The 25,729-nt window shown below is 40.2% G+C and overlaps 2 protein-coding genes across 2 annotated transcripts in view; one reads left to right on the top strand and one right to left on the bottom strand.

The window, feature by feature from the left end:
- wdpcp (WD repeat containing planar cell polarity effector) overlaps positions 1 to 5,722 on the bottom strand; it is a 70,746-nt gene extending 65,024 nt beyond the window's left edge. The window contains exon 1 of the mRNA XM_076285957.1: positions 5,396 to 5,722. The gene's annotated coding sequence lies outside the window, so the exon portion shown is untranslated. The remainder of the gene's footprint in view (positions 1 to 5,395) is intronic.
- Positions 5,723 to 6,265: 543 nt separating this feature from the next.
- Positions 6,266 to 24,394, top strand: mdh1ab (malate dehydrogenase 1Ab, NAD (soluble)). The gene is made up of 9 exons (XM_076285958.1): positions 6,266 to 6,403; positions 7,198 to 7,296; positions 7,411 to 7,507; positions 8,337 to 8,512; positions 20,531 to 20,653; positions 20,787 to 20,963; positions 23,209 to 23,322; positions 23,583 to 23,672; positions 23,978 to 24,394. Exons 1-9 carry the CDS (start codon positions 6,401 to 6,403, stop codon positions 24,098 to 24,100), a joined length of 1,002 nt encoding a protein of 333 aa, XP_076142073.1. The 5' UTR covers positions 6,266 to 6,400; the 3' UTR covers positions 24,101 to 24,394.
- The last annotated feature ends 1,335 nt before the right edge of the window (positions 24,395 to 25,729 follow it).

The raw sequence follows: 25,729 nt of genomic DNA on the forward strand, positions 1-25,729 counted from the left end.
TCGGTTTAGTTTGTGGGCCTGGGCTGCATACAGAAAACCATTTTTTTTACAGTGCACGGAATGGGCAGATGAATGTGACAAAAAATGTTATGGGCTTGAAATCGTGTATGATTGCTAACTGCACCTTTAAATGTCTTGTTACCCAGTCCAGCAAATGAGAATGTAGGGTAGCTTGCTTTTTCCCCACCACCACTAACAGAGCACAGTAATGGACCTGCCATCATTACAAAGAGTGAGTATGGCTCTGATACTGCACTTAAAACAGTCACATACTGTAAACTCCAATGCAACTGAACTAATCCAACACACATCTGTAATGAATAAAATCATTTAGATCCACGTTATCAGCTCCAAAACAGGTATTTCTTCATTAGCCCGTCAGACATACGCTTACTCAGTATACCACTGAATAAAGCAATGCTGACATCTAGTGGTGACCCTCAGTCACAGCAACCTCATGCTACAGCATTGGCACTAGCCCCTGACTTAACTTTTTAACAGAGACTGAAAAACACAATCACACAATTCTGAGGTTTGTGTGATTAATTCTATGAATAAAATCAGTCAGTATAGGTTTGCCTATAAATCAGGCATATTTAAAGGTCAGTAGATAGCTACCACTACAATGGTAAGCAACACAACCAATGCATTATATTCCTGTCAGTCAAGCTTGACACATGAGTGTCAGAAGGATGCAGTGAATTACAGATGAGAAAAATTCAGAGCAAGTGCAGAGTGCTTTTGTATTGTTTCTCTTTCCTCTACCATTCTCTCAGCATGTTGACCCTTTCAAGAGAGTTCCATTATCAGCATCATAGTTGGCCCCAAAAGGCTTCCGTTTTAACATTCCATATGTTATCTTAATGCAGAGGAAGTAGATTGGGAACCAAATAGAACGTTCAAGCATTGTTTTTGTTTTTATTGTTGAAAGGGTCTATATTCTGAAAGTCAGCCATCAGGCCCCTCCAGAAGGCAGACTGTGTGGCCTTGTTCTGTCCCTCTAAGGCCATCAGGTCGGGGCTTGTGGGAGAGAGAAGCACCCACAATGCCTTGTTTTCACAGCATAGCATACACATTCAGGGCAGGTCGCCACGGGAACTGGCACCAGATGTTATCGTCACACCCGTTGTCTTCGGGGGGGGGGGGGGGGTGCTTGGGGGTGCCTGTGCTTGTTGTGATTTCCTTTTCACATAGAGTATGCATAATCCCCCACACATCAACATGGAGGGACCCAGAGTGAAAGGCAAAAAATAAACACTTGACCCACATGTCAAATAAGAGGTCTTTAAAAAAAAAACTCTTCAAAGAGTCCAAATCACAAAGATCAAATCACATCATTTAAGAGTACCGTAAGTGATTCTGGATGACGTCATGTCCGGTGATATTTGAACAAAACACCAAACGAAAAACTAGAGAGTGAACTCACCCCTCCCCTCCCCAAACTTTGCTTCCATTTCCCTAAACTCCCAGTCTTGACCTTTGCTTATTGGCTGGAACATTTTTTTATGATTTGGGTGACAGGCTTGTTCCACTTTGTTTGTTTCCTGTTCCTTGAGCCAGGAGTCTGTACGGAGACCGTTTTTTGTTGTTGTTTTTTTACAATACTCACACAATGGAAAGCTAGAGAATTGTGTGGATATATTCACTGATTGTGACAAAAAGTGTCACTTAGAGTCGTTTACGCCACTTTTAACTTGAATCCACTATTACACTGGGGACAGTCATACATGCCAACATGAATGCAGCTGCAACCATCGCATAGTTTCACGGTTAATGCACCAGCTGTTGATCATACGATATTCACAAGTGACAAGAGTTCTGGACATGTTTGCCCAATCCAAAATGGCAGGTGAGACATCTAGCTTCAAACACTTCCCTTAATCTTTTAATTTCTTTTTCATCGCACATCTCACTCGGATGAAATAATGTCACAGAGTGCTGGTGCTGTCAGTCTAACTAAACAAAACTAAGGGCCTATTAGGTGGTGTCAGCATATGTGAAGTGACAAGAGACAGGTGTTTTGTCTGTTTTTCTATAAACAATCTCAACTTAATCTGCCACAAGTAATAGCAAATCAGAATACATGTGAGACAAACCAATGCTTGTTCCTTAAAATAATTTAAGATTCTTTTTCTGTGACAAATAGCCAGCTCAAACACATGGCTAGACAAGTTTGATAATTGATTTTTGTACATAAAATTGCATATAATTGGACACAGGGTTGGAAGTAACTAGTTACATGTAATGGAATTATATACAGTAAATTATCACAACTAAATATAATCAGATACAGTTACTGAAAAAAGTAGGCTAATTAAAATCTTGCTGATTACAAGGGTATATGTTTCTTGGTAACACAGATTACACAGATGTAACACAGATTATAAATTGCTGTTGCTATGCACCTTTTACCGTCTAGTATGCCAAGTGTCATTCATTTGGCAGTAAGCCAAATGAAGTATTTTGGGCACTGTTTTTGAGAAGTCTTTTTTTTTTACATTTTTCACTGATTTTCCTCTGCCAATCAGATATAAATACAATGTAATAACTTAAATAACTTTGATAAAGTAACCTATTAAAATTCTTGTCTAGTTACATTGTTTCAAGGTTTCTAGTAACCCATTACATTTCAGAAGTAACCTTCCCTGCTTGGATCAGTTTTATTTGGTGCCCGCTGACCTGTGTTACAGTCCTCTTTGGGTCTGTTAAGTAACTATGCAAGAAAGGCGTGCTCTACTCTATAAAAAACACTACATAAAAGACAAGCTCATATATCCAATAAGAAGTAACCAGAACTAATGTAAAAATTCCACTGCCAAAAAGTGTAGTCTGCCCTAATTGAACCAAATGCACTCAGAGACAACTACTAGAATCTTAGAAAAAAATATTAACCTTATTAAAACTTAACTGGATCCTCTCAACAGCTGCTCTGTTAATTTCCTTGTCAATGCATCAATTCTCTCAATCTTCTCATTAAGATTTAACAAATACAAATTGCTGATTTCACACACTGATGTTATGAACTGATGAGTATGAGAAGGTTCTCTGTGTCTTCTGCTACTCTTTGCTGCACTGAAAACTGTCACTATGTGTTTGCTGTGTCTCTTTTAGGGCTGTAAGGGTTTCTGCTGATTAAGGCCTCGGCATAGGCCCACACAATGAAAAGTTCTGATGAAACAGGTGAAAATGGGTGAGAGCATCTTTACTGAAGGAGAACTATCTTTTTTTAAGCTGGCCTATTGTTCCTAAAATGTCGGGCAACTGGCCGTGAGTACAAGAACATAGGCAAGCTATAACTTAGTTGATAAACATCTCAGGTGAAGTGGAGTTTTAAGACTGTTAAGCGAAACCACTAGAGGTATGCACTAGCCTTCACTGTAAAAGTAGCCAAATAAAACAGAATGGTCTAAGATTATTGCTAGTTCAAACGCTCTTCACAAACAGCACACTGTAATGTGTACCTTTAATGGAACACTAGTCAAACATCAGGTCATAAAACATTTTGGAGTTCAGAGACCATTATGTTGATTAACATCTAACATTACGTTCTGATATTTTGCCTGTGTGCCTCTCAATAGCTAGGTTACAGCAGGAGTAGAACAGACTAATCAAGATCTACCAAAAGGGTATTCGTCTTAAGTCTATGGCCTCACACGGCCAATGCAAGGTGGGAGAATAATCAACAGAACCCAGATGAACTAGCATGCCCCTTATGATTATCTTAAGGGAAAAGGCTATTTAATGACAAGCACGGAGCTTCTGTTCAAGCAACCAGGGCTTTTGCAAGGGTTCAATTCACTCGTCCAAAGTCTGTAATCTAGACTTGGATACTTTCTAGATACAATTTTTAAATAAATTTTTATTTAGCTATTCTGTGAGCAAAGAAGTACACCTGAAGCAAACAGAGTAGATGAACATTTACCAGGAGTTTAAAGTCACTCAGTGCCCAATCTAATCATCAGCAGGCATCATAACCTTTTAATTCACAATTAGTTATGGCTATGAATCTAGCAATTATGAGCACATGTGCCTACCCCCTTGGACACCTGTTTATTTAGAGAAATCTTGGCATACAGTTTGTCTGCCTGACCTAACGGACATCCTCCAATGAATCTATTGCATGACAGCTGCAATAAATGCTCTACAGGACAGATGCACACACAAAATGTAGGCCTGGCCTTTTCTATTACTGTGTGACACGAGTGTACAGAAGGCATCGAAATGTCAACAAAGGGTGCAAAGACACCGTTTTGTTGAAATGGACTTAATTGACCTTTAATGCACAGGTATTCTTCGATGTTAAGGGAAGTATATTCTTGAAGTATTCAACCATTAGCCTTCCTCTTAAGAGTTAAACAAAGCCTGAGGTGAGGAGGTGAAACAGAATCTACAGTTGCTTTGTTCTGCTGGTGTAATGAGTCTGTAATGACATCATGCAATATTCAACAACAGGATCGTGTGTCCTAGTGTCCTTGGCCCCCTGAAAGAGAAATGTTCTCCCACCAGAGCCTAAATTGCCCATACACTCTCACCGTAGGCTAGATCAGTGGTTTTCAAAGTGGGGGCCGCAAGGGGGTGTCAGGGGGGCCTCAGCAAGTTGTAAGGAAACATAAAAGCAACAAATAAATACATTTGAAAAATGTAAAATATACCTATTACTATGAGGGTTGTTATACAATGCCATTATAATAATTTGTTGCATATCTGAACAATATGTATGATGATAATGACTGGGAATAATAGTAGAGTGATAGCTCTGATATAGCAGAAAGCCCCAAATGCAATTTTTAGAAAACTGTATGCTCCATCACGAAGTGCTTATGGCTAAAATAATTATTAGGATTAGCTTAGTGTATTTTTTCATTTGCCGTAGTATTGTCGATGGGTTTAATAACATTCAAGGGGGTCCTTGAACATAACCTAGTGGTATTTGGGGGGCCTTGTCGTGGAAAAGTTTGGGAACACCTGGGCTACAGTAATGTGTGTAAAGAAATGGCAAGGGACAGGGTGGCCCCAAGTGAAGACCAATTTTATTTTTACAGCCTTGTATCACCATAGTTCAAGCAAGTGATACATTTAACTATGAAGTTTTGCACTGGCCTCTCGTCTTAGGATAGGTAAGATTCAATTTCAGACAATTTCGCAAATTTATAATAAAAGGTGGCAGGACAATAACGACATAATAATGCAGCCAAATAGTACCGGAAATATGAATATAAAAAACTGTATGAGGATGCACAATTCTGCACACGAGCTGTGAACCGCTATAGAATCTTTGCTGTTGATCTGGCAGGAAAAGTAACATTACTGAACTGCATAAGATTAGCTAGATCTAAGTCATTTAAAATTGCTGGGACATCATTATTCTTCATCATGACAACCAGAGTGGGCTTACCTTAAAAGGAATCTGGTGCTCTGTATGTGTTGTATGAAATCAGTCAGATGCACTTAAATTTGATCAGTTGGTGGATTAATAGATCCTCAAGAAAAGTTAACGTTAACGTTAGCCTACTCTAAATGGCCAGAACCATTCATTGTTGGTTGGTTTTTTGCGTCAAATAATCCAAACTGCAAAGGCAAAGTGGCTACTGGCTAACTAAACTCGAATTATGTTAGCAATCAACATTACAACGCAAATTAACGTCATTACAGTACTGGAATGATAAAAGTGATTTTAAAGGTGTCTATCGTGGACACAGCTACTTGCATGTCCAAACCTGGCTAGGCTAACAAGCTAACAAATGTGCAGGGATTGGGTGATTCGTGTCCAAGCAACCAAACAGCAAAACCGGGTAAAACTCGATGCGAGTTTGTTGAAGTCATGCTAAGCACAAACTTACGGTAATTAACATTACGGCAAATATGACCTTCCGGGTTGGACACGCGAATGCATTTTTGTTACATAATATTTCTAAATTGGGAGTTATGGACACTCCTTGATACAATGTGTTTCCAAACCGTCATAGCAACATTCCATCTCACGGTAATTGTAAACATTTCATCAACTCAGGAAAGACCGTTATCCTCAGAAACAGAGTAGGCCTAGGCTATTAATTTAAAATGGCATATCATTTATTGCTTATTGTATTGCTTTGTGAACATCGCTGTATAAATGTTGCATACCCTCCACTAATAAGTTTGTGTCCAACTGGTGGTTTCATAGACAGTCTATGGGTTGTTTAGTGTGTTGCCACTGATTGTAGGCAATGTAGTCTTTAAATGAGCTGGTCGAACGTTTCCTGTTGGATTTTCCGTACAAGTGAACTACGAGTCCCATAAGTCAGTTAACCTGCCACCATCGTGCTGTAACCCGTGACCATCTCAGTAGTCTACAAGAAGGTGACCTCCGTGACGGTTGAGAAGTGGGAGTGCTGTGGTTGTGAGTTGCTGTTACCCGAAGATGGTAAGTGCAAAATTGTTCGAGCACAAGTTTTTTATTAAGTATTTGTAACAAGTTTAGGTAGTGTATGAATGCACCCTTTTTTATTTTGACTAAATTCAAGTTCACGTTTTGAAAAGAGTAGCCTAAGTAAGGACTGACTTCGATAGCAGGTCAAAACTTGCATCATCCATTCAGTGTAATGTCAACGTTACAATGTAACTTTAAAGGTTGTCGAGTAGAACAGTTTGCATTAGTTTGTGCAGTCTATCTTCAATCCGGCAAGGTCATATTAAAATATGATTTTGTTACTTTTGTAAATGGGCTGTGTGTGGAGACTGTGTAGCTGCTCTGCGGGGGACACTGACTTTATGGGTTCTGCCATGGAGTGCATTAGCGGCTTCAGTTTTGAATCGTCGTCATGACGCACAGTTTAGTTTGATTAACCTCAACCTGTTTTGACCTGGAACTATATTGGTTGCTGCAAAGTCACAGATATCCGATGTCGTATAGCCTACTGTGGCTGGTCGATCAACTTTAATATCAAGAATAGGTTGGATCACGATATGCATGAACTTGGGAAGGAATGAATGGAAAGTCTGCAGGCTATGCCTAAAAATACATCTCCTTTACTACGTCATTCAGAAGTCAAGCTCTGATCACTAGAAATGTAGTCTATTTTTAAGGTCCAACGTGGTGAGCCTCGTGAGCTTCGTTAGAGTGCACACGGGTAGCCTAGTCTTTTTTACATGGTCTGAGAGCTCTGACATCTCTTAGCCTACAAAGATGAATGTTGTTGACACGTTATCTTTTCGCAGTCTGACCCAATTAAAGTGTTGGTGACCGGCGCCGCTGGGCAAATTGCCTATTCTCTCCTTTACAGCATTGCAAAGGGAGATGTCTTCGGCAAAGAACAGGTAAAAGTTATGTTATGACTGAAGTAATGCAGAGACCTAGGATTGACTTTGTTTATTGACACATTTTATGTTCATCTCGCGAATCTTATATGGTCACTTTCCCCCCATTTTTAGCCCATCATCCTTGTCCTGTTGGACATTACACCCATGATGCCAGTTCTGGATGGTGTTGTTATGGAATTGCAGGACTGTGCCCTCCCACTTCTGAGAGGTGACCGGACACGTTTGTCATTCATCATATTACAATTTATGCAGTTCATAGTTACTCAATATCTCTTCAGATTTTCACCAATGTGTAGTACAGGGTGTGTGTCCTCCTTTTAGGCTACATGTGGGATGTCTTTCTAGACTCCATTAACTAGGAATACTGTTTCACGTTATGCTCTTAAGCGTGGGGCACTTTTCGCAAACAGTATTGTGAGCCAGTATTTTTCTTTAATCTCCGCAATTGTTCTGTTCTTTTTTTTTGTGCAAGGGGCCTCAGTCAGAGACCCCTGTATGTATGCACAGACCCCGTTTGTGCAGCAAAAACAATGTGGGCCCAGTGACTGAGTATGTGAAAATGCAGGGCTCTGATTGGTTGCTTTTTGATCCCCCGCCTCACTAAAACCCTATCCAAGCTTAGATGCTATGGACAGACAAGACGCATCTAATACCGCCTCTTATCTTGAATTAGAGAGGCCATTGCCACCAAAACATTTCACTTAAATATGTATTGGCTTTACTGCTTGGTTCTCAGTAATGATTGTAAAAATAGAGCCTGTTTATTCAAGAGAAGTTTTATTTGTGGTGTAGTAGCTGTCTTTGACATTTATATTTAGTCATTTGAGCTTATGCTTTAATTCAAAGCCATGAAGAGCACGATTGAAGATTTATTGACACACCCAGGGGATTTCACTTTTATCTGATCTTTGCTTCCCAAAATTGAGCTATAGCTATTTGGATTTAAAAAAGCAGGTAATTCAGTCACAGTGAAAAGCATATTGTGTCATTTTTTTCGCACCAGTTTTAAACATTACTAATGTTTTTGTTTTCTGCAGAGGTCATTCCCACCGACAAGGAGGAGGTCGGTTTCAAGGACCTTGACGTTGCCATCTTGGTGGGCTCTATGCCCAGGCGGGATGGCATGGAGAGGAAGGATCTACTGAAGGCCAACGTTGCCATCTTCAAGGCCCAGGGATCAGCCCTGGACAAGTATGCAAAGAAAACTGTCAAGGTAGCGTGGCACACTACGTTAGCTTTTGTTTATTTTAAAAATAGTCAAAAGGTTAAAGTTGTTTAAGATAAACCAATAAGCTTACATTGTTGTTCTCTGCTATTTGAAAAAGGAGGAGTGGACTGCACTAGAGGTTGAAAACATGAGGTTATTGACAGGGCCGGTTCTAAGCAGGGGCCAGGGTGGGCTAAGCCCAACCAAGCATTGCGTCTTGACCACCCAAACAAAGTCAAGATTTTTTTTTTTAGTTGTGCATCTGCGCAGTGTGCAGCCTCAAACCCAGCTAGGATGTAGATGAGTTGGTGTTGAGTGGAATGGTAGTTAGCTGGTACATAGCTGTGCAGTAGGCCTATGTATGTTTGTTAGGTAAACCCCCCTCCTAATGACTTGAAAGAAAATCTGGCCATTTTTCACATAGATCTCTGTTTCTTGAAGTCACTGAGTACTGTCTGTACAAGAAGAAACAAAAACAATAGGTACAGCCAGGAAGCTTCAGTGCTACACTCTGGGGTGTATGATTTTAAAGATGTCTCCAGAGTGTAGCACTGTAGCTGCCTGGCTGCTCTAGCTGTCTAGCTGTCCGATTTAAGTGGACAATGTTTGCGATTTTCTCTACCTACAAGACATGCCATAACCTTGAACTATAACCATGCCAAATCTTGAATTTCCCCTTTTTCTTGAATTTCCCATTGGGGCTCAATAAAGTATCTATCTATCATTCATAACCTGCAAACAGTCAATGCACTCAAAGTCACAACTGAACTTGTCAAGCGGATGGAGACAAGTCTCGTCAATGCATGCCCAGATTGAGCAATGTTGCAGGGCAACCACATAACCGGTTCCATGTGTTTCGATTGGATAATTAAACAAAACTAATCAGAAAGAGTTCTCAAGAAACTTGAGGTTGCTATGAGAGGGAGTGGTGTGTGTGTGTGCGCGTGTGCGCGCAACCTACAAGTTACTACTCCTTGTTTATGTGTTTGTCAATTTTGATCCAATTTAACCGCTTTGCCATGTTGCCCACCCAAAATTTCTACCGGCCCATCCAAATGTAGTAGAACCAGCCCTGGTTATTGATGAGAAATATCTAATAAGATTTTTTTACTATTACAACTTTTAAGCAGCCTCTGTCAAACCATCAGTAAATCACTATGGGCCGAATTCTCCCATTCGCATGTAAATTCCTTGTAAGCCCTTTTTTACGGGCTTAAAGTTACGCACTTTTCAGTTATGCACATTCTACCATTCCCGCTTCTGTCACATCCACAGCGCACAAGTTCGGAATTAAGGCGGCCTTAGAGGCGTGATTTATTTAAAATAGAACCAGACTGGGCCACCACCTCGTTAATTAGGGGTCCAAGCAGAGAAGCTACGGGACTCCTATTCTGTGTAACCTACATGTGTTTAGAACTAGGCCTACTGCCGACATCGAGCAATATGCTATTTCACCTTGTAGTGGCGCTGAACCTTAATACAGCCCTCAGATGCGCTTAGCTGGAAAGGTGCTTAAATCAGTGGCAGAATGTGCACAAGAGTTGTATACATAAGAAACGCCCGGATTTTGGAGTAGCTCCTTCCAAAGCGCTTAACTGGCTTCATGGCGTGTAAATGACAGACTTAAGTGAAGGGAAGAATGCACGCAGGCTGAAAAGCACAACAGTTGCACGCTTTTTTGACTTGCGCACCCTAAGGCACATGGGAGAATGTCCCAGAGGTGTATAATCTTAACTAAAAAGGTGTTCATTAAAAGAGTTGGGAACCAAAATATTGGTCAAGCAGAATTCATAAGACAGAAACAGAATTCAACAATTCAGAAATGATTTGTATCAATTCAAATTTGGTTCTGCCTATCAATTCCTAATAGTCCCTTTATTGCAAACAAAGACAAGGAAAGAAATTACTAATTGAGACTCTCCTAAACAAAAAGGCCTAGTTTTACACTGCGTTCCAAATTATTATGTAAATTACATTTCTCAGATTTTCCTAAATAGTTGATGCAAATTTTCTAGTCGTCAACCGTTATCGCATAATTCGAATTTTATTGAACAAACCTCCTAATGATAACAGTATTTTTTTCAAAAATAAACTCATAATCCACTGTTCCAAATTATTATGCACGCCAGAGTTGTTATAGGTTGTAAAGAACTAAAATTGTTCATTTGTTGAATTTGCAGAATTAGGAGGTGATATAAATGAAATCAAAAGTTAATTAAATTAAAAACATCTTATCAGGCCAAGTTGCATGTTAACATAGGACCCCTTCATTGATATCACCTTCACAATTCTTGCATCCATTGAACTTGTGAGTTCTTGGAGAGTGTCTGCTTTAATGTCTTTACAGAATTGCCAGAATGTCAGAATAGCTTCCCAGAGCTGCTGCTTGGATGTGAACTGCCTCCCACCCTCAGATCTTTTGCTTGATGATGCTCCAAAGGTTGTCAATAGGGTTGATGTCAGGGGAAGATGGGCCACACCATGAGTTTCTCTCCTTTTATGCCCATAGCAGCCTGTGAGCGACCGGGTGGTCAACCCACGTGTTGGATTGTGAGTTTTGGAAATGGAGAAAAAGGCACTTGCAGGAGAGGTGGATGTAGGTTATGTTAACTACAATTATTTATTTTCACCGTATTCAAAAATAGCAACACTAATAAACCAAAATACTTTTCCCTACCAAAAACAAACAAAAATAGCACAAACAATGCATAGTCCAAAGTATCAGCATAATGCATAATCCACTTACTCTGCCTCACAACAGGAGAGTCCTTCACCTACTACGCACTCTTTGGGAACTGACCTACCCCATTAAATAGCCCCAGCTATTACTGTCAAATGGGGATAATTGAGGCACACCATTGAGCTAGGGAAGTACTCAGAATAGGGCTCACTAATACATAACATAAATCAACATAACAATGATATAGAAAACAACAGAAAAGTATATAATGAACAAAACATATGTCTGTTATAAATATGTACCTAACCACAAGGCATAAAGAAACAAAACAACCAAAAGAATATCTTAAACACCCCTGTAGTATAATGCCCTGCTCCCTACCCCTGCACAATGTTTAAAATAACCTGTCCCGGCGCGGAGCGCGCTTCCGCAATGGGACGGTGACAGAGGTCGGAGTGTCAGGAAGTGTTGTGAGTAGATGTATGCGTTAACCAGATTATGGGCACTATACAGACGATATGACATGGCAAATGGACGACAAGCTAGTGGGTACCACACTATGTAATTGTTTTATTGTTATATTATTTATTAAAGACATAATACAAATATACAAATGAAGATAATACAAAAGTGAAACAGTACGGTTACAATTATACAAAATAAAATTACAAGTTGCATAAAACAAAGACAACAATTAATAAGTAAAAAAAAGAGATTAGGGTATTTCCTTGAGAACCAGTGGCTCACAATGTCTGCCCATAACTTAGTAGTTATTGGACAACTGTAAAACAAATGTGTCAAAGTTTCGCTATGACCCTTACAAAATGTACATACAGCGGGGAAAATAAGTATTGAACACGTCAACATTTTTTTCAGTAAGTATACTTCCAGTGAGGCTATTCGCATGAAATTTTCACCAGACATTAGTATTAACTTAGGTAATCCACACATATATAAAAATCCAAACATTAATGTCTAAAAGTAGAGTTATGAGTAAAAAAGTGGAATGGCACAGGGAAAAAGTATTGAACACACTAAGAAAAAGCAGTACACAAAGGCAAGGAATGGCAAGGAACAAACTGGAATCTATAAGTATTTAGAGAAATTATCCCTCCTATCTGTGCAAATTGATATAAACTGGGTTAGTACATACTGGTGGGCTATAAAAAGGTTTTTTGTTACCAAGGTGTCACACAAGAAACATTTCATGATGGGCAAAAGCAAAGAGCCCTCCCAAGACCTTTGCAACCTTATTGTTGCAAAACATATCAATGGAACTGGTTACAGATGCACTTCAGAACTTCTGAATCATCCAGCAAGCAGTATTGGAGCCATTATCTGCAAGTGGAAGGAACATCAATGCATCAACTGGCCATGCACAGGATCTCCTTGCAAGATTTCTGACCAGGAAGTCAGAAGGATAGTCAGAAGTGTAGCCGAAGATCCAAGGACCACTCAGAGAAAGTTCCAGAAAGACTTGGAGGCAGCAGGTACAATTTTTACAGAGAAAATCATAGGTAATGCACTCCACCACCATGGCCTCTACGCACGCTCATCCCGCATGACTCTTTTGCTGAAGAAAAACATGTCAAACCTCGTTGAAAGTTTGCTACACAACATTTGGATAATCCTATGCAATACTGAGAGAATGTATTCTGGTCTGGTGAGAGCAAAACTGAACTTTTCGGATGTCATACTACACACCATATTTGGAGGAGAAATTGCACTGTGCATCACCCTAAAAATACCATACCAACAATGAGGTTTGGAGGTGGTGGCATCATGGTGTGGGCTGTTTTTCATCTTATGGTACTGGCAGACTTCATACAGTTGAAGGAATGATGAATGGAGTCATTTTGTTCCAGGAGAATCTTGACCATCCACCAGGATGATGAGGATGAGACATGGCTAGACCTTCCAGCAGGACAATGATCCAAACCATTCAGCAAAGGAAACTCTCAATTGGTTTCAGAGAAAGGAAATCAAGGCCCTGACTTCAATCCAATTGAACAGTTTTGGAAGTTAACTAAAGATCAGGATTCACAAGAGGGACCCCTGGAATCTTCAATATTAAAGGACTATCTGTTTAAAAGAATAGGCCAAAATCACACCAGAATACTGTGACTGATTAGTTTTCGTCATACAGGAAATGCCTTGAAGCGGTCATTAGGAAAAAAAGACTTTTCCACAAAGTATTTAAGAAATTTCAGCAGGCGTGTTCAATACTTTTTTCCTGTGTCATTCCACTTTATTACACATAACTCTACCTATGGACTTTAATGTTTGGATTTTTTATATGGGTGGATTATCTGAGTTAATAGTAATATCTGGTGAAAATTTCATGCAAATAGCCTCATTGGAAGTATACTTACTGAAAAAAATGTTGACGTGTTCAATACTTATTTTCCCCGCTGTAAATCTTCAGTATCACAATATTTAGAAACAAGAAAATGTACTGGATATATTGTGTGCAAGATTTTAAAGTGCACTTCTTTGACTTTGTTACTTATGCAGTACTTAAAGGGAGTTAACCAGGATTTACGCCAGTTAATGGGCCCAATTATTGCACCCCAGAAGAACTTCCCCCTAGGAGAGATCTTATTTCTTTCCTGAAGCACAACTCGAATATGTTTGTTACTGCACTTCTTGTCAGTAATTGGAACGCCATTTAGAGAAAGTGTAGAGAGATTAATATTAATTGCATTATAACAAAGATGACTTTTAAGTAGCTGTAACAAGCCAGAAGGGATAGCCTTTGTTACCAACTGATATTGTTTGAAAGGTAGAGGGAGACAATGTTGAGCCATGAATTGTTCATAAGACAGCACATCCCCTTTGCCATCTAACAAGTCCACAATACGATTGATACCCTTTTCATACCAGTTTTGAAGAAAGATAGATTTGTTCTTGCTGATGATCTTACAGTTATTCCAAAGAAAGGCACAATGTGGGGAGAAATTGTGCAGGTAGCAGATTTTCCAAGATAGCAGTGCTTGTTGGTGAAATTTGGACAACTTAATTGGAAGTTTGGGTATCGAGTAATCACATTGTAGCAGGAAATGTATACCACCAACCATGCTAAAGACATTATGCGGAATAAAGTTCCAAATAGAGAGAGGACTACACAAAAGCCTCTTAATCCAGTTCACTTTAAAGAAATAATTCAGGTCAATAAAGTTCACTGCCTCAAGTCCACCCTCTCCTTTACAGTTAGTGATTATCCCTTTTTTGAGTTTAGCTGTTCTGTTCTTCCAAATGAAATGAAAGAATAGCTTATTTATCTCTTTGCAAACAAAATCATTAACAAAAAGACAGAGAGAGGGATAAACAAAACGTGATAACCCTTCAGCTTTGGACAGTAGAACACGTTCAAAAATGGACACATCTCTTATTAACCAACTATTCAGTTTCATTTTAGCCATTTTTAACCTGGAGGAAAAATTAAGATTTTGCCTTTCAACATTGTTATTAGTGATATGTATACCCAAATACTTCACTACAGACCGCACAGCTATGTTACAGATAGAAGTCTCTGTCATTCTGTGTAAGGGTAGAAAATCACATTTGTTCAAATTAATCGTTAAACCAGAGGCCTTTGAAAATTCTTCCACTAAAGCAATGACTTTAGGAACTTCATCCTTATTTTTCAAAAATAAGGTGGTGTCATCAGCCAATTGAGAAATTTTCAACTGTTTACCAAAAATGTCAATCCCTGAGTTACTGTTTTCTTCACATATGCTTATAGAGAGTAACTCAACAACCATCAAAAATAAAAAAGGAGAAAATGGACACCCCTGTCGCACTCCACGACTGATACTGAATCTTTGTGAAGTGTTATTTCCAAGAATAACTACACTATTTATTATTATAAAACATTTGTACCACATTAATAAAACTGTCGCCAAAACCAAAAACTCGGAGTGTTTCAAAAAGAAAATTGTGTTCAATGGTATCAAATGCTTTATAAAAATCCAGGAAAAGTATGAGACTATCTATTCCAACTAAGTGAGTAGGCTTGGGTATCGAATATCGAGTATTGGTTGGAACCGGGACTATCTTTGCGATTTTCCCGGAATCGTTCAAAAGTTTAAATTTCGATTCCTACTTTCGATTCCCAGTCTGCCGACAGGAAGAAGAAACGTCTGAACACCAACGAAGAAGCGCATAGTTAATAGAATTAAAATTCATGGAGAAGGTCAGACTATTTCATTCAGAAAGCAGGGTTCCCGAGGATCCTTAAAAAGTCTTAAATAGGCTACAACTGAATTTTCGAAAGAGAGGTATTAAATGTGCGTATGGGACCGCCAGCGAGTGCAAGAGAGCGAGTGATGTCTCCATCCAGTTTCGTGTATTTAAAACGCAATTGTATACGTGCTAGGCTATTAGGCTACGGGAGGAAGTGTAGTGGTTGCAGAGTGAAGATGTTTTTCACGGGTTTGGTTAAAGGTGTGAAAACGGTAATAATACAGTAGGCCTATGTACAAAATAATATGCCTGGCGTTTTCGTGGTGTAGCTGAGGCCTGAGAGATAGACAGGGTAGCCTACGTGGAATGAGGGAGCCTACGGTAGAATGAGCGGGAGAAAGAGTTGGTAAGCCAGTTAGCGATAGGTTGGCCATATGTTCGAATTTAGGCCGGACATATGGATTTTAAAAGCCTTGTCCGGCGTCCGGCGCAGCCTCAAGCCGGACGTTTATTTGTTCTCCTTTTTGGAGTTGCGCTTGGCATCTAAAGTCTTTGCTCGGACGCAGCATCGTTTCACAAACTATGGACGCGAAGACTGCTGGTGAAATTATGTGCAGTGCTTCGCAATCAGGAGGAAATACTGTATACCAGTATGTTAAGTTGATCTGTTTGCATCTTTCCAGCGTGTGTTGCTGGCCTAGCCTAGGGAAGAAAATATCTGTCTAAGTTATAATAGCCTACCTGTAATATCTGCCAGCAGCTTGCTTGCCAGCGTTTCCCAGTAGGCTAGGCCTACTTAGCAAAAGTTGTGAAATATAATCGCATATGTTTTGAATGTCGGCGACTGCTACATAAAAATACGTGCGTTCATAATACGTGCGTGCTTGAGATGAAACCAGCAGTTTTCAGCAGGATCATGCGAAGAGGACCTGTCTCTTAATTAATTTAAAACAAGTCAATGGTTTTACAATGTTTCAGTCAAGCTTTGGTTGGTTTAGATAGAACTGGTATGCAAAATGTAAAGTAGTGGATTAACTTTAATTTGCTGTGCTGCATATGGACAATAGATGCACATAGTAAATTATATAAAGTAGGCTTATTAAAATATGTAAATAGCTTAGTTAACTTTGAAAAAATTATTTAAGGGAATCCAGTCCAGTGCACATGTCTTTGGCAAGTAGCCCTAGGCTACTACAGAAGAACAGCCTCAGCAGTAAGCAAAACCAAATATGTACAGTACAGCCAGCTTCAAAAGCAAGCAGTCCAGACCCTAAAATTGGGCATTTATAGCTGTGAAGGTAATTCACACACAATTATTTTCTTTCGCCAAAATATTTTTGGTAACTTCTGTAGACATCCAAAATGTGGTGGGGGTTAAAATTAGTAGGAAAAAAAAACTATTGCATTAAACAGTCTTATATATCTTTTTGCCGTGGTATAGTCTTAATTTTCATTTAGATGTCTTGAAAAGGTCTTAAAAGTCTTTAAATTTGCACTTGGAAAATGTGCAGATACCCTGAGAAAGACCGTTGGTTAGCTAGCTCATTTAAAATATCCTAAACTTTTTTTGACCCTGCCTTTAAAAAAAATCGGAATCGAGAATCGTTAGGAACCGGAATCGAAATAAGAAATCGGAATTGGAATCGGAATCGTTCAAATTGAAACGATACCCAACCCTATAAGTGAGCATAATCTACTAAATCAAGAATAAGTCTAATGTTGTTACTAATGTGTCGATTTTTCATAAACCCAGTTTGTGTTTCATGTATAATAAAGTCTAGACCTTGTTTTAATCTGTTTGCATAAGCACTTGCTATTATCTTATACTCGATAGTAAGAAGGCTGATTGGTCTCCAATTATCAATCATTAAAATATCTTTACCCGTTTTGGGAATAAGTGTTATGATGCCTTGTTTCATAGTGTCTGTCATTTCTTTATCAGAAATACATTTATTAATCAAGGCACAGAGATGTTTTTCAAGCAAATCCCAGAAATGTACAAAAAACTCTGTGGTGAGTCCATCTATACCTGGCGACTTACCCTTTTTCATTGCCATAACAGCCTTTTTAATTTCACAGGTAGATAGGGTAGAGTCACTATGTAATTGTTATTGACAAGAATGAAGTTGGTAATGACGTTGTAATGAGTAAATGAATGAATGAATGAGCGAAATCGCGGCAAACCAAACAATTGGTTTACAGCGTGAACGAACGCCATACCGGCGCCAAACACCCGACACCAACAATAAAACCCCCCGTACATCTCTTGTATAACACAAAGCCCACCGAACATGCAACAACACTTAACATCACAAACAAAACATTTTACATTCAAAGAGGGACGCAGTGGGGAAGTGTGTGCGTGTGTGTGCGAGCAAATGAGTCTCTTTATCTCGTGTCTGCGCTTGCAGGGCAACGCGGATGAGGTAGTGAGAACGATAAAGTTCAGTTTCTCACACAGCCAATGACCCAGAGGTATTGCAGCACGAGATGGTCATGCATAAAGATTTTGCTACTGAAGGCATAGTTCTTTTTGTACCACGGAAAAAAGTGGTCAGTCAGAAAGCGCTTTCAGACAGTGTAAGACCGGAGGTTCTGCCGATGTTAAACGGTGGGGCCATATATCTGAACGACATAACCGGTCATATGGAAGTCCGAATTTACCCGGTGTTTATACTACTCCCCCCCCCCTCCCTAGTATTTCCTCCGGACATTATGTAAATGTGCTGTGTCTGAACGAGGAGTAGAACATGCGGTTAAAATTCACACCTAGTAAGAGGTGGTGACATTTCTTTCGTGCGTCCATGTGGTTAGATCTGGAAAACCTGGAAAGATGCAGACATCACGGAGCTACTGTCCATGAGGGCATACAACATTTTGATAGAACACCTGAAGGGAACGTTAGAGACACGTTAGCCTACAACTGCATGGCAAGGACAAACGAATTCAGAAGACTGAATCATCATAAGCAGAAGGCGCTGAAAAGGCAGTAGGCCTAGCTACAGCGACGTCGTTGACGACAATAACAGGAGTATTTAATAAATTGTTAGCCAACACTGTTCATTGATAGCCTTCATGACCTGCTGAGCTCGCTGATATTTGCTGAGCATATGCCTAGAGAAAATGAAAATGAAAACCCAACTTTGTTCCAAGCTTCTTACGTAAATGCGACCCATGGAAAAAATAAACCATGAACAAACTTCACTGTTATTAATGTTAGTATTTTGTTTGTTGCTTAAAAACGTTGTATGATCTTGAAGTCTCGAGTTAGCCTACTGAATTGGCTGGTAGCCTACCATAAAGTTTGTGCATGCTCTCTCTCTCCAACGCAAACCAGATTTGGGGTTCTATAGCTAATTCTGGTACATAACGTTGAAAACAGATAAATGTGTTTATTTGAAGCACACATACAAATACTGTAGGCTAGGTAAATTTCAAGTGCGCACTTACGTGACTAGCCTACTTCAAGTATTAGCCTATGCACAATAGATTTCTCTTCTTTAGCCTACATAATGCATAGGCTACACTAACAAAGTTCTGCTGTGACAGGCAGCGGCCGCATATATTCTGCGTCATACAGTATCTCGCATCTTGTGAACTCTACAAGCCCCCACCCCTCACTCGACAACCACACGGAGATTCTGTAATGTGCTTGTATGTCGTTCACACATACGTCCGTATAAGGTCAGTATTGGGTCCGCAGGTTAGCATCATATCTGAATCATCCGAAGGGTAGGACCTCCGTTTGACAAACCTCCTCATATACTCCGGAGGTTATATCTGAAAGCGCTTAGAAACTCTGTACATACTGTACATACTTTGCCGAGGTCATTTTCACACAGTCAGGGACCCTAAAGGGGCCTACCAGCTCTCTCCCCATGATTCCGGCCCAAAACATGACTCCGCCACCTCCTTGCTGACGTCTCAGCCTTGTTGGGACATGGTGGCCATTCATCAACCATCCATTACTCCATCCATCTGGACCATCTAGGGTAGCATGGCACTCATCCGTCAACAGAACTGTTTGAAAATTAGTCTTCATGTATTCCTGAGCCCACTGCAACCGTTTCTGCGTAGGGGTGGCCGAATAGTAGGTTTATGCACACTTGCAAACGTCTTAAGGATCCTACACCTTGAGGTTCGCGGGACTCCAGAGGCACCAGTGGCTTCAAATACCTGTTTGCTGCTTTGCAATGGCATTTTAGCAGTTGCTCTCTTAATCCTATAAATTTGTCAGGCAGAAAACTTCCTTAGTATGCCTTTGTCTGCACAAACCCGCCTGTGCTCTGAATCGGCGACAAATTTCTTCACAGTACGATGATCACGTATACGTTTTCGGGAAATTTCCAGTGTTTTCATACCTTGTCCAAGGTAGTGCACAATTTCACACTAATTATCACAGGCGTCTGAGATTGATTTCAATGATCCAAAGAGCCCTGAGACAGAATACCATCCATGAGTTTAATTGAAAAACAAAATAATAATAATAATAATAATAATAATAATAATAATAATAATAATAATATTGCATAATAATTTGGAACATGTTGTAATTAGTTGCTCTAGATTAATCTGAATATGTGAATATAAGGCTTTAGAGTTTTAATGCAAATGTGTGTGAATGTTGAGTTAAGGCTTAAAACATAGACTACTGCTGGAATAAAAAATTAAGACATATTTATATTTTAAGAAAATCTTTAAGACCTTTCGGTGTCAAAATGAGGAATTGATTGATACACTTATGACATGCCCTATGCTATTTGTTACCAGCACCCCCTCTCTCTCTCTCTCTCTCTCTCTCTTTCTTTCTTTCTTTCTTTCTTTCTTTCTTTCTTTCTTTCTTTCTTTCTTTCTTTCTTTCTTTCTTTCTTTCTTTCTTTCTTTCTTTCTTTCTTTCTTTCTTTCTTTCTTTCTTTCTTTCTTTCTTTCTTTCTTTCTTTCTTTCTTTCTTTCTTTCTTTCTTTCTCTCTCGTGAAGAAACCTGATTACATAAAATTGCTGGGGGAAAAACTGCCTTGCTCTCTTGAGCCATAGCGTACCCCCCCCCCCATCAAAGGTCAATACCATTCGTCAAGCACTTCATGTATGTCATTACCCTGCTTTAACTTTAAAAATTGAGTTTATTTTGTATTAATGTTAATGTATTTATTTTAAATAAGGTCCTTGTCGTCGGCAACCCAGCTAACACCAACTGCCTGATTGCTGCCAAGTCCGCCCCATCCATCCCCAAGGAAAACTTCTCCTGCCTGACCCGTCTGGACCATAACAGGGCCCGCTCTCAGGTGGGCGCTATTCAGGGGAATCTGTTTTCATTCATTTGTTTTCCCCAAAATTTAAATATTGTGAATAGGTCATTTCAGTGGAGAGACCTGATTGGACAAAAATGACACATGCTCTCCCCGTTGGTACCACTAGGTGGCTATGCGCTGTGGCATTCCAGCAGACAGTGTGAAGAATGTGATCATCTGGGGCAACCACTCCTCTACCCAATACCCTGATGTACACCACTGCAAGGTTAACATTAAGGGCAAAGATGAGGCAGCCTTTGATGTAGTGGCGGATGATGCCTGGCTGAAGGGAGACTTCATCTCTGTAAGTCCCACTCTGGATCTGGTGTGAGTGTGTCTGTGTGTGTGGGGGGGGGGGGGGCTACTACAATAACAAACCCAACTAATGCAGTAAACATAGTCTATTGGGGTGGTTATTGCGTCAGAACTAAAGTTAACCCATTATTAAGAAAAGCCAGAAAAGACCAGGGGCCTGTACTACGAAGCGGGGTTACTGGCTTATCTGGGTAACTTCGAGAGATCACGTGTGGCGTAACTTCTCGATTAGCCCGAAAGGTGGATAGGTTTTAACCGAGGTATGCTGCCATGGCAATTTACGCTGCATCTCAAACCTGGTCCGAGCAGGTTATGTTCTTGGTTAACCCGAGGTTTCCGTTTAACCACACCCTTTATAAGTACCACCCCTCCACGTAGGCTACTTGTCTGCGTATACCTGGATGATTCATACGACATTGGAGCGCAAATCGTGGGGGGCTCTCTTCGCAGGGCGAGTGTTTTTAGAGACCGCCAGAATCCGCTGACATTACCGGAAGATATTCTTTATGGACTATATAGATTCTCAGCCGAGGGAATTCGTTATCATTGTCATCTGATCGAGGCAGACGTTTCTAATGTCACCCGCCGTAGCAATGCCCCTTACGATAGAGCAGATAATGTTCCTTTCGATAGTTTGCCAGTGGACAATTCATTCCATCGGTGATGCTGAATCTGACCAAGAATAGGCTACTGTATGTCCGAAAATAAATCGGACATAGCCCACAGTGTGCTGAACATATGAGCAAGAATACTGTATGTCCGAAAATAAATCACCCTTTTAACATAGAACTTGAATGTCATACTACCCTGCACATAAAGGCTGCACATTTCCACAGCACCAGGATCCGACCGAATGCCTCCCACCCCCCTCCAAATCAGCCTTCCACCATTATTTGCGATGGCCAACTCATCTGCTCATCTTCCTCCTACAGTAACCTAGTGTTCAAAGACACCTTTTTTCTTGTTAGCTGTAAAACAGAGGCCAAGTGAAGGCTAGTCCTAAGAATAGCCTACAACATATTTTCATAATTAAGAAATATGAATGCAAGCTATAACTATATAAACCTACCATTCTGATATGTTTTTGTGTTTCATTTTCACCTGCCGCCATGTGCGTTTGGCACTGGTGTTGCATCTGAAATGTTTACAGGATTAGGCATACAGTAAATCAGTCAATGGGGGCTACTTAAACATTCAATTATCCTTATTAATTGATATGCCCACTTCTAAATTGTGTTGCATCTGTAGGCCTTTTTATAAACTCAAAATAAGCACTTTAATTATTTCAACTCATTTCAGACATTCCGCAAGCCATTAATCCTCCGTAACACATATTTGAATGACACGTGGAAATAAAACTTTACTTTTAGGCATTTTAGGCTACCCGATCTGCAATACGTTGCCAACAGCCTTGCCTTGCTTTGTTCACTGCCGACCGACGTATTTGATTTTTGTCGTAGAGTGGGTTTTAATTCCTCATAACTTGGCATAATAATTGCGCATTCCTCATCCGTCAAATAAGGTGATCGCGTCATCATTGAAAGTGGTGACTTGCGCTGCAACCCGCCCCTTTTATGTGAACGCGCACAAACTCCAATGAGGTTAACCCCGGCTCAACAAATCAACTTCATAATCAGCGTCGTAGTACCGATTAACACCACTTAAAGGAGAAGTTCGGTGTGAAATTGACCTTAGCTGTACTGAAAGATGTTGCCGAGTACTCACATGTGTCCAATAGGCACCTTCGCTCACCCCCTAGCATTCCAAATTACGCCGTTTTTAGCCGAGTAGCTGTGGGGGCATAGCGTAGCCTATGCAACTAAATCGCTATTTTTACACCATTAAAAAGGTTCCAAGTAACTCCACACTGCATTGGTAGACTTCTGAGGGTCTTGGAACCCTTTTAATTGTGTAAAAATAGTGATTTAGCTGCATAGGCTACGCTATGCCCCCCACAGCTACTTGGCTAAAAACGGAGTAATTCGGAATGCTAGGGGGTGAGCGAAGGTGCCTATTGGACACATGTAAGTACTCGGCAACATCTTTCAGTACAGCTAAGGTCAATTTCACACCGAACTTCTCCTTTAAGATAACCAGGTTTTGTCAACCCCGGTTTAACAAAGTAACCCTGCGTTACATCTGGGTAGGTTAAGCTCCCTTCGTAGTACAGGCCCCAGGCTTGCTGAGAAGCTTCCTTTGCTTCATTTTTGTTTGTTTCCACTCATCTCCTGTAGACAGTCCAGCAGCGTGGAGCTGCGGTGATCAAGGCCAGGAAGCTGTCCAGCGCCATGTCCGCTGCTAAGGCCATCTGCGACCACATGAGGGACATCTGGATCGGCACTGCTGATGTCAGTACTGATCATATTGGGATATGGGATCATAATCTGATCCCTTGCATCAGATTATGATGAAGTCTTAAAAATATTGTACATTCACAATATATTGTGCTCCTAGTTCGACCTACTAGTAAAATACAATGGCAAATTCAACAAGTCAAGTTAATGTATTATTCAATAATGAGTTGAATTGAAGTCCAACGGTGTGTCATGTCTGTCCAATGGGACTTTATACTCCGTCAAGGTTAACTCGAGATTAACTCTACTTTCAGGGTGAGTTTATTTCAATGGGTGTCTACTCCTCTGGCAACTCTTATGGTGTTCCTGATGACCTAATCTACTCATTCCCTGTTACTATCAAGGTAAGACTTTAAGACAAGTTAATCACACTGCATCAGCCTTGTCTTGATGTCAAGTTGTTTGTAATTGATTAGCCTTGCATGGCATCCAATGTGACCTGACGCAGGGCCTACAGTTATGTAATTAGCTGACATACAGAGTGTGAACAGCCCCAGTTAATGTTGTGCACAGGCTCTGTTAATAGACACCATTAACAGCAATCAGGCGTCTATCTCATTGTGGCACTTTAAGATCACCATTGCAGTTGTACAGTGCATACTTACTCAGGTTTGCTATTTGTCAATTGCTTTAATTTAAATTCCCACAGAATAAGAGCTGGAAGATTGTTGATGCACTGCCAATCAACGAGTTCTCCCGCGCCAAGATGGATGCCACTGCAGCTGAACTGGTAGAGGAGAGGGACACAGCAGTTGCCTTCCTGTCTGCTTGACTAGAGCCCCAACTACCAACACCACAGCACTTAGGCAGCCAGAAACCTCCAGACCCTCGTCTGTGAAGCACTCCTAACAGTTCTGTATGCGATACAGTGTATGTGCGCGCGAATGTATGTGTTTGTGAGTCATTGTGAACTATATACATTGACATTTCATCTGTTACACAAATGGAACAGGTCCATATTCAAAACCTGGGAGGAATGTTTCTTTAGCTGAGAATGATGCACTAGATGTACAGTCACTGTAACGGTTCATTACTGAGTCCAACCATTAAAAAACAGTCCAACTCATGCTTTTATACTCATTTGTACAGTCATGATGTCCTGCACTTTTGAATGACCACCAAGATGGCTTTGGGTTTTCCCATGCTGCCTTACGTGTGCGATTTTATTCACGCTGCTAGGCAGCCTGGATTCCATGGACTTCATTTTCACCTCAACGAAGGAACCAATCACAGAATGGAGGGGGGACAGCAAGACGATGACGACACACTGAAGCGGTTATGAGCTATGTACAGACGCATTTGATAGACATTCGTAGCGCCCAATAAACAGGCATTCATAAACCATATACCATTGCTGAGATGCTGCCAATCAGGATACTCTCTGTTGTGCATGAATGATCTTGTACCTCATGCAACAATATTCTGATGTCAATTTTATCTTCCAGTTCATATTCTATTGAATGGTCAGTGTCTTTCCAAACTGAAACAATTTGATAAATGCCTTAAAAATGTTGGCATGCCACTTATTTCATTCAATGGAAAATTTACTATTACAAATTCTTAATAATCATAAACAAATATGGTATTACAAGGTTGATGTGTGAAAACCTTTCAGACAATGGCAGTTCAGGACTGGAACAGAGTGTTTTGAAAGGGGGCATTACCTAGCCTAGAAATATAGACAGCATTAAACAGCATTGTGAACATATTTTAATAGCCCTTCGTTCATACCATGGTAGTCGAGCTTATATTACAGTTTTTTCTGATTGCTTAAGCACATTTTTTGTAACTATGGCTTTTTTTGCTAAACTCTACACACAAATGGCAAAACCTCTCACGCAATCAGCAAAACATTGTAGTTCTCTTGCAAAAGCTAACACACCTTGCTTAACTCTTCACACCTTCGTAAAAATGATGTTTTGTATCTAACAGTAAACACAAGCCATCACAATAGTAAGCACACAATGTGCCAACAACACACTGATGGTATGAATAAAAAACACATCTGGCTTTTGCTTTCTCTGTGCACAAGGTAGACTATGTCAGTTTGAGGTCATACTTTTGTCATAGTTCTGTAAACATACAGGGATCCAAACTTCAAGTATTAGTGTACACACATCAAAACAAACACAAGTGTGTTTTTCCAAGTCAAAACACAAAATAGCATTTCACTGAGACAAAACAAATCAGTCTACATCGGGTCGTCTCTCAAAATTCTGTCTACATCACATGCAATGTCCTAGTCCAAGGCACCGGGAAAAATATATTCTGGAATGACGTATCCAGGCCTGACATGACAATATCCCCACATGTAGACTGTTTTTTTGTCTGTAAAAGGGCTATTTCTTTCTCTTCTCACTCTTCCTGCTCACTCCATTGTACCCATTGTACATTACCTGTG

Source organism: Alosa pseudoharengus, unplaced genomic scaffold (genome assembly GCF_046254945.1).
Source record: "Alosa pseudoharengus isolate Yale_2024_CS ecotype anadromous, Long Island Sound unplaced genomic scaffold, YU_APseudo_1.1 YU_APseudo_1.1_scf_15, whole genome shotgun sequence".
Lineage (NCBI taxonomy): Eukaryota > Metazoa > Chordata > Actinopteri > Clupeiformes > Clupeidae > Alosa > Alosa pseudoharengus.